Source organism: Fulmarus glacialis, unplaced genomic scaffold (genome assembly GCF_000690835.1).
Source record: "Fulmarus glacialis isolate BGI_N327 unplaced genomic scaffold, ASM69083v1 scaffold12530, whole genome shotgun sequence".
NCBI lineage: Eukaryota > Metazoa > Chordata > Aves > Procellariiformes > Procellariidae > Fulmarus > Fulmarus glacialis.
Genome location: NW_009185966.1, coordinates 77098 through 87200, shown reverse-complemented (window position 1 = coordinate 87200; position 10103 = coordinate 77098). Strand labels below are relative to the sequence as shown.

Genomic DNA, 10103 nt, shown 5'->3' with positions numbered 1-10103 from the left:
TTTGCAGAAGTGAACATCAAATGTAATGTCAGAAAATCTTTCATCTTCCTGTCTGTGACAGCAAGCCGTGAGGTAGGAAAAAAAAAAGCAGCAAACTCCACAGGTGTGGGCGACAGCTAATGCTGACATAGCTGTAACTTAGTTAGGGGTTAAATTAAAAAGTCCTTCTGATTATCATATAATTTCCCCCATTGCCCACAAACCACTTCCTTTTCTACCCATGAATTCTTCCCCATCTTCACAGTAGACGGAAGGCTGCTGCCTCTGTGTCAGACAAGCATGAAGTCGGTGGCTGTAACTTTCTGTGTCCTCTGCTTTCAGTTTGAAGCCCTGTACGGTGAGTAGCATTTTGGATTATTCTCCTTGCAGTAGATGTCTTTATGGAATATAACCCACCCAATGACAGGAGACAGTAAATGAGGCATGATAGCAAGGAGTTGGAGGAATAGAGGTAATTAAAGGGAAACAGCTGCAAAAAGACCGCTCTCAACTTTAATATCACTAGAGTTGGTGGGAAAAGAATTCCTGCCAGCACAGGGCATTTGCTCTGAAACTAAAAAGTACAAGTTTTCATTGTTTATATTCTTTAGCTCATCTGCTCAGTGTTACCCTCTAGCTGTTTAGACTGTAGTGCTCCAACCAGCTTCCCTTGCTGGGCATAAGGTGACAGTGAATGGCTTAATAAAGAGAAGCCAAGCTATTTATATCAAACCTGCTCTTGTTTGGGCAGGGAATTTTTATACTATGAAAAATGTATATGGCATAGAAGAGTGGATGAGTTCATTTTTGTGCAGGCTTGAAACACAGACTGACTTAAAAGGAAGCGTAGCATTCCTAATGCTGTGTTTGAGAAAGGGCATGGTGACAGCGCTGATCTCAGTCCAGCCATAAACATGGATGTAGCGTTTTACAAGATTCAGTGTTTTATCACAGCTACACAAAGTAAAATACCAGAGCTCAAATTTATCTCTCTGAAACCCACATATTACCAGGCCAGGATGGAAATACAGATAGTATCTGATTAAGAAGAGTCTTTTTTTTCATACATATACTGTCTGAGGACTTGGTATCATGCATCATATAAGTAAGACCTGAGATTTAGTGCGCACAGTTACTAAGCACCATCTAAACATGTTCCTTTGAAGGTCATGCTAAGCGCTATTGAATACGTTTGCTTCTGAAATTCTAGCGATACAGGATAGGTTTCAAGTCCCCCTGTAGAATTTAAGTACTCCTGAGGTTTCATACAGAATTTAAATTTTCATTTAAATAAAAAACAGTTTCCAGCTCTTCAGGCAATGCAGATACCCTTCTGAAGGTTAACTAATACAGCGATAGTGTACCGAGTTTTCAGATAGATTGAAAAGATGGGTGAAGTCACAGGGAAGGAGGATTGTGATCAGTATCTCTAACGGGACATGAGCTGCTCTTTTTCTCCTTAAAAAGTTATTCTTAAATCTACTAACAAAAAAATCCTATCAATTTTGTTAAATATTTCTCTGCTGGTCAATTTAGCAGGTATACTTGACGAGCATGCTTTTACATGTGGCTGGAGCTATCTAAAAGGCCATTCCTTGTGGGAAGAAATAGGCTGTAATTTTAAGGGTGCAAATAATTGTTCTATCTGATACCAGCATTTCTCTCTTCTTTCTCCCTTCCTTCAAACATGGAAGATAAGATTTGGGGAGAGGAAATGGCAGGAGAAAGAGACTGCCTGTAACAAGAAATGGTATCTTTCAGGTTTTTTACCTTACAGTGCTTTCAGCATAAAAATTACTAATTATTATCAGTCTTGCTAAAAAGAAAAGGGCTGTAAAAGATCAGCTTGATGTAAGACACATTAGCACGATACTCTCACTTAGAGAACAAGCTCGCACTCCAGAGAGTGCTGCCAAGCATTGTGGCAAATTTTTGGGAGTAAAAGCAGAGTAACTTCTGAGATTTTGGGGTTTTTTTGACTTAGCAATTAGCAAGCCCTACTTGTGATCTATGGATAGTTTTTTCCCATGTAGATAGGTCACAGAAGGTGATATATGTGTGTATATGTGTATTATGATTTGATAACCCAATCGTGATAAAGAAATTGTTTGTAAGAGCATGGAGCCTCTCTGGTGCCTGTAGAGGAACACAAGCAATGGGATTTTGGAGTACAGAGCTGTAGGATTCCATAGCACTTGAGGTCCTTGCTATGGAACATTGCACATGAGCTTTTGCACACCAACATTTGCAAACCATTATCACTGTTCACCCACACATCTCCCGTTGTCAATGCAGGAGGAAATCATGGTCATTTCTTAGAAGGGTGTCTGAAATATTATCAACAATGGCTGCTGTGTTAGTGATATATTTTATAGGAGTTTCCGTATTTCACAACTTATGTTATACTGTAGAAATAATTCAGATTATAGATGGCTTCCTAGAGTAATTCTGGCCATTACTTGCTTTGCCCCAAAGCACTGCTTTCCTCTCTTAATCCTTGATTCTTGAAAGATAGGAACGTGTTAGTTTAGGCATATGACTAATGACACTGAATTGACAGTGTCATCTTTCAGAGTGCCTTGAAAGGTCAAAGCTATAGCAACTTAAAAAAATGTGTGTGGTTTCATTACGCATTTAGTATTAACAAAGCAAATGTGTTTGTTTTAAAGGCAGGGTCTGCACTCTCCTTGCTCATCTTCAGAGGCAAACACACCCAACTGAAATTATGCTTGTTCTTTTTATCAGCTAATTAGTTTTCTGAGAGCTGGGGCAGATAAAACAAACAGCAAGAAAACCAAGCAGGAGTATTCTATCCTTCTATCCTAAATCCCAAGTTTTAAAATTAATCAAAAGTGGTTTTTAAACTTCTGTTAGGACCAAAATGTGTAATGGATTGGTGATGTTTGTAAATAGCATTGGGTCTGCCAAAGAGCAACCAGAAAGCTCAAAATGGCAATCCAATCCCATTAAAACGAAAATAACCTGCCTTCCATTGGCCTCAGTATCCAAACACACTACCATAGAAATCCCCAAACCTCTGCCAAAGTGCTTTCCCACTGCAGTAAAGATGAAATGGAGATGGAAATGTACATGACTGTAAATACACATATACATAGAATGTACACACACACTCTCATAGTTTAACACAGCAAGATGTTACTTTCATATACATGTTCATCTCTTGGATTCACATCTGATCCAAGTATTTGTCTTGACACTCTGCTCCACATGAGGTGAGGCAGGAAGAACTCTACACAACTCCACAGTGTGACACTGCTGTGAAATGAATGAATGAATGAAATTTGTTTCCTCTTGTCTCAAAACTCTCATATGCAATTGAATTAGCTCTTTTATGAAAAATACCAAAAAGGAACCTTAAGGCCAAATCTCAGCGTTTTTACTACTGAACCAGTGAGATTCTTCTGTTCATTTCCAACATATTTTTTGAGGTAGTATTAGGGAGGTTTAGTGAGTGAATCTCTCAACATTATTGGATGTTTAAGCCCCAGTTTCCTATCTCCCATCCCACTAAATGTACGTTTATTCTGACTGTAGCTTGGCAAATGACATCCCAAATGTGTCTGGCCATTAACCACCGAGTGTTACAGGTCTACAGGATACCCTAGGAATGAACTGGTACAAATGGGCACAGGAGGACAGCAATCAGGCACAGGGAGGGGGGAATAAGCCACCTTTTAGTATGCAGTGAGAGTATCCACATTAGGAGCTGATGCTGAATAGCTAGTGAATTGGAAATTCACATCAGATCTCACTCATTGTGGTCATCCATGTAGACAATTTTGTGTTTTAATCACAGGCACTGTTAATCTCATTTTAAAATGTGCTCCCTTTATACTATGCTAAGCACACTCTTCTATATGGTCACTTGTTTCAGAGGAATACTAATTGCATCACATTTACCAAAATGTTCATTCAGAGAAATACATTACTGAGTCTTTCTTGAAAATAGGCAGTTAAGGCTTCTGGGCCTGAGAGGATGCAAAATGATCTTTCAGCTTGCCACAAGATCACATGAACTACATGCTTAATGACCTCTCTCTGCCCTTTTCCATTAAAGGATTAAAACCATGATCTCTGACAAACATTTTAAACCACCTGGTGTGAAAGGGCGATTTCATTAGCGAACAGCAAAATTGAACTATTCTCAGAGACAAACAGAGAAATGAAATTTAGCGCTCAGAGTAGGGTAGCCTGGCGCTCCTCTGGGGCATTGGGGGAATATGGCACCACTTGGCTCTGTAGCTGCCCCGACAGAGTCAGCATCTGCCTCTCCTCTCAGATGACCAGTGACAAATGTAGAGGTCTCACCTACAGGTGGGTGCTTCTCAAAAGTATCAGGTCAGCTTACGTATTCACCATGCTCCGTAGCTTCTGCTATATCAATACACTTGTTTTTTTCTTCCCTTCCCTAAATAATTTGTCTGCTGTTGGGCCTAATTTTAAAGGTGTATGTTACCAAACTACAGGCCATCAAACTACAGAGCATTTTAAAAGACCTTTATTTCAAATGCTGTTCTCATAGCAGCTGTTTTCTTTCACCATGCAACATGCAAGTCGAGAACTGTTTCTTCATTTGACCTTTGCTTTCAGCTTTTGAGACTACATACCATTAGGAGGGTTTGCACTTTCAAGCGTATCTAGAGCTCTATTTCACTATGGGTTGGCGAGCTGAGCATTTTGTCTGTCTTATCTTCACACCAAGATGCCAAATACCTCGTCTGTTATCACACACTTAAGTAATAGTCCTGAGAGAAGTGCAGATATTAGAACTGTCGCTGAATTAGATAAGGGTGCTGACTGCTCACTGTAAACCAGGAAGAATCTGATAACTAGGAAGAGGGTAAATCAATCAGAAAGGGATAAGTTTCTATTGCTTTCCAACTGAGCATCGCAAAGCGCCTTCCAGAAGTCCATTAGCTTATGTGTCACACTAAAAATATTTTAAACGAGTATCATTCATTGCAATGCCCTTGCCAATGGTGGTAATTGGGGAGCAAGAATTCAAGGAAGGAAAAAGCATGGACACTAAAAGATTGCCTCCATCCAGAAAGAGTTGAGAGCATACAAAGGTACCGAAACGAGAATAATCTTGTTCCTGTGCCTATGCAGGGTGGATGTCAAAGATAACAGGTGCCTTGGGAAAAAGATTATTTATACGGTGTAATCAGTGCAATACCTGGTACAGTTGGGGACCTATTCTGTGTGGATCTAGACTACCATGTAGTAGTAAGAAGAATACGATGGTCCATCAAAGTCTTTAAGTATTTGCCCCGTATTTCCTTAGCATCATAAAATCCTGAGGTACAGTATATTTCAATCTAAGCAGCCTCTGAAGAACTTACTCAGGCTACCAGAAAACAGGAAGAGAAGATGCGGTTTTTTTTCTACTTGCCTGTGTACCTGTCTGTATCTTTAGTTTTAGGGCACTGCAAAAAGAAGATTTCCAAATGAAACACTATCAGGCTGTGCTATGCTGCCAGTACTGACATACAAACCATTTCAAAGGGGTACATGCCACCAATCCAGCCAGGAAATTCCACCCTCAGTATCGCCGTAGTGGGTGGTGATGGAGGCAGCGGCTTAAAAAACAGATCCAGAACAATTATTAAAAATGTGCCTGTCTCCTGTAATGGAGGCTGCCTATGCACAATGGACTGAATGCAGTTTGGCTGTTGAGAAAGGAACAAAATCATATGCATTGCTTGAATATTTTCTTGCTGTATGTATTGGAACATCTTCCAGATATTCATTCTGGATGTGCTATAAGAAGATGTTTTGATGCAGTGTTGAGCAGAGGGGGAAACAGAATGAACATAGACGGAAATGAGCGCTTTGGTCTGGAAAAAAGTATGATGCTGGCTCATTGCAGACTATGGATTCATGACAAATCAAAAGTATGGTCTTTTATTTGGGGTCACATTTCATCAGTATTTTGGGGGAGATTTTACTTTCATCTCAGCTTCTATTTATGAAGTACATCTATTACTTTACAGAGGTGTTTTAAGAATTTGTAAATGCTATATGTAAGATCAATATTAATTCTTGCTCTATGCATTTTCTTTCTACTTTGATTTTTATATTTTGTGCTTTTATCACATCATATGATTTTATAGTATAGCACAGACAGGATCAGATAGGCTAATGAAAAAATTAGAAAATAACTTCAGCACCTTAACATTGCATGGCTCGGCCCCTGTTCCTGCATCTCCTTGAATTTTAAACAATTTTGTATTTTTCAGGAGCTGATAGCTGCTCGTCAAGACCGTGCAAAAATATAGGTAAGACGCATTTGCATAATTTGGTTTATGGTTTTAAATGCCTTTCTAGATCAGAAAATACTGCCCTTGAAGAAAAAATTGTCATTTTTTTACAGCACACTTTAACACATTTTTGTCTGAGGGAGTTTCCCATGCTATTGGTCGCTGATTTTACAGAGTCAAACTGTGAGGTAGCAGGAGGTCCTCGGTCAGTTGACTTTCTTTTTTTCCTCCAAGAAATTTGCAAAATGGAGTTGCACAACATCTGAGAGTTTTTCAGACAGTTTTGGGGAAGGTCAAATGTGATTTTTGGATTGCATGTGGGTGCATGCACAAAGTGACATTTGTCCTCTACTCCTCCCATTATGTTAGTGATAAAGGTGCTATAGCCATCTAAGTAATTAGGTTTAAAGTTTGTATCATGCCTCAAACCAGTATCTACTCTAGAAGGGAAAGATAGGTCTTGTGGTTAAGGCATTTATGTAGGAGTTTTCGGTTCACATCCCATTTTAAGTTTTCAGCTACATCATTAGGATGCAGATTATGAACCATAAACCAGAGATAATTATCATCATCTTTGTCCCACCTTTTTTCATCTATGAATAGGACAATCAGTCTGAGGCAGGGATTATATGTCCATATAGTGTTTGGTCCAAGGGGCCCTTTAAACGTTATCAAGTAACTCACTGATCCAATGCTAACAGTGACCTCTCCAGCCTTATAGTGGATAACAGGCCAGGTCTTATCTCATCTCATTTATTTTCTCAGTAATGTCTGACATGATCAGAATGAGGCACTAGTATCTCATTGTGCAGGCTGCTTTCCACAGCCAGACTATTCTGAGTACCTACATGCCTTAAGTTTCAATCACATGGTTCACTTGCTCTGTTTAAATGAGTTTCTTAACATTTTAGGGATTCTTTTCATTGCTATGTGAGTGACTGTACTTATTGTTTTCATGTCTTCAGATCAGCCTCATGTCTCTGACCCCCAGGTGATGGTGGAATTTGAAAATGGAAACTTCAGGTTCACATTCCCCAATCCCAAAAATGTGAGTGAGTTCAGCATGACCCTCTTCAAAGGGCTTGAAAAGAAGGAGATCTGTGCACTCCATTTGAGTGAGGAGAAAGTTATCCCCAAGAGTAATGTCACCTACTGTCAGACAGAGCATTCAAATAGCAGTACCACTTTCATTCTTAAAAATCTGGAAAGAAAGCATATTGACATTTATACCTACTGCCTGGAGATGCTCTTACCCCCTCCTTATATAGATTGCCGGCTGAAAGAAACCTATCTGTACATCCAAGGTAAGTTTACTTCTTTTCTCCCCTCATTTCAGTTTACTGATAAGTAGACATTGGGCATAGCTATGCTGCAGTGAAAAATGTGACTGGAGTTTGCACAGATATTTCCAAGACAGCTTAAAACTACTTAGCAGGGGGCTGGTAATAGTGGAGCTGTGTTGGCAGACTGCTCAGCATGGCCTCTCTGTATTTATTAATCTTCTTGGGCAGGTTTTGCAGGCCATGCTGAGCTCTGCATATTGTTGGGTGGCACCCAAGCTAGCTAGACTACATCTTCTGGAGTACTGCAGTCCCACCTTTGCCTGCAGCAGAAATTTCCCATTGTCCGTTTTTCAAGCTGCTGAATACAAATGTTAGATTATTTCTAGCCAGGGAAAAAGAATCCATTCTGAGAGCTATCTTCATGTGCCTAGGATAAAAATAAAATCAGCTGTCAAATAACTGTGCTAGTAGTGGTATATGGAACTCTGATGCCACACTGATGTGAAGAAGATAGTGTTCACCTCTCTGAAGCAGGCCTTCAGCTTTAGAGCCTTCTCAGAGCAGAATAGATCCACAACCACTGAGAATTTTTGGCCTTTTACTGAGAAGGCTTGGACTAACTTCAGAAGACCTGATGCACAGGCTTTAATTTTCAATTGCCTTTCACTCAGTGGGTCTTTGGTATATTAAACAGAAAGAGTTGTTAGTTTTTGCTCACACCCCTTCTTCATTCTCCATATAGTTCAGTTGCAACATGGCTGTTGTCCTTCCCTTGCCATCTTTTCCTATCTCTCAACACCAGGGCTAAACAAAGATAGAAGCTGAAATGCTAAGCTAAAATTATGTCGTCGGGTCAAACTATCTCTCAGCCCTCTCTGAACTTAAAACAGCTTCTCAGAATCAAGCTGTGACATCCTTTTTTGTCTGCAGATAACCAGATGCTCATAGCTATTGCCATATGTTTCATGTCCTATCATATTTTCTCCCAGATCTGGGCAAGGGTAATCTTGTGTCCCTCAGCTTGCCTTCCTATCCAACATGATTGCCAAAGTCCACCCTTCTTTAGACCAGACTGCCCTTTAAATCACCTGTGGTACTCACTGAATGTAAACTTAAGCCTTGCTCAGATCTGAAATACCATCATGCTCTCAAGCCTGGCTTTGTTTCTTTTCAGTCTACACTTTTAGCCCTGTGTACCAACAGTTTCATCTCTCCTTCTGGAAAACTTGAATACACTTTTCCAAGGTGGCTTTTCACCTCAGGAAAGTCCTTCTTCAGAGCTCGCTTTTGCTATTTTATTAATATGAAGAGAAGAGGGGAAAGAATTTGAAAAGTTATCTCTAGGGGGAAAAAATGCAAATTATCAGTGATGACATTTTTGCCTCCCCATCTCCAGATAAGGAAGACAACTGCATTTCACTGGGACTCATGTCATGGATAATTATTGGCCTGATTATGTTTGCCATGATTTCCTGTATCTGCTGTGTTGTAGCCTGTTGCTTACGGAACAAGGTAAGCAAGTCTGTGAGATTCTGCACAACTCTCCTTCCAAGGAGAGGGAAGGGGGATGGATGGGAACTTGATTTAATGAGATTTAGAGGGTGGGACAGGCACATACTCACTCAGCACGTGATGTGTTTTTTGACAAAGAGTCTGAGTTATTAATTTACCACTGGAATTCAGTCATTGATGACAGCAGCTCAGATTTAATTTTTCTAAGACAGAATTGTTTATTGATTTAAAGGCTGGGAATCAAAGGAAAGAGGAGAAATGCTGCACAGGTCAGCAAAATTACTTTGGTAAGCAATTCACCTGATTGTTTTCTTCAAGAAGGGGAAACAAATCATCAGTGGAGCAATTCTAGCTCTGTTCTGGAGCAAACCCACTTAACAAAGAACCAGTTGACTCAGGAAAGAAAGGAGGCCATGGATATTAGTTACTCTTTTGGACAATACGTGTTTTTCATTTTCAGTTTGTTCTATTACAAGTTTTCTGCATGAGTGCCTGTCTATTCTGACTTTAATATTCTCAGTGAAAACAGTCAGAGTAACTGCCCTACTTAAAGAACAAAGGCAGGAGTGTCAGAGGTTAGTGACCAGAAATTAAATTCATGGCATTTTCTCTCTGTTTGCAGAATCAGCAGTGTGAACCCAACTCCCATGAGTACAACAGTGAATACATGCCCATGGCAGCAGTGAATGCAGCTAAAAAACCAAGAATCTGAGGTTGTACTTGTACCTCTGTATCTGTTGCAAGGCTTTCTCTGGGAGGGAGAGGGCTGCTTTCTGTGTCTCCCATTGATTCTAGGTGGGTGGGTTGGTGGGTGAGATTGTTACAATAGCTTGTTAAGGGAGTTCATGCTGCCATGCAGCAGGAGGAGGAAATGAAAAGCAAAATCTCTGGAAACCTTTTGAATCGGAATGGTGGGCTGGTTCCTAGAAATGCAACTGCTTCACATCAGCGCAAAGTAGTGATCTCATGCTTGAGGAAGAGATGTGAAACTGTTCCATTCAGATGCTATAGATGATGTGTGGTACCCAAAATCTCTCGGGGGAAGTGA

General features: G+C 40.1%; 1 protein-coding gene across 1 annotated transcript; it reads left to right on the top strand.

Moving 5' to 3' along the window:
- The first annotated feature begins 278 nt into the window (after positions 1–278).
- LOC104082885 (inducible T-cell costimulator-like) lies at positions 279–9771 on the top strand. Its single transcript, XM_009586187.1, has 5 exons — positions 279–337; positions 6240–6278; positions 7226–7564; positions 8940–9055; positions 9678–9771. Exons 1-5 carry the CDS (start codon positions 280–282, stop codon positions 9765–9767), a joined length of 642 nt encoding a protein of 213 aa, XP_009584482.1. The 5' UTR covers position 279; the 3' UTR covers positions 9768–9771.
- Positions 9772–10103: the final 332 nt, after the last annotated feature.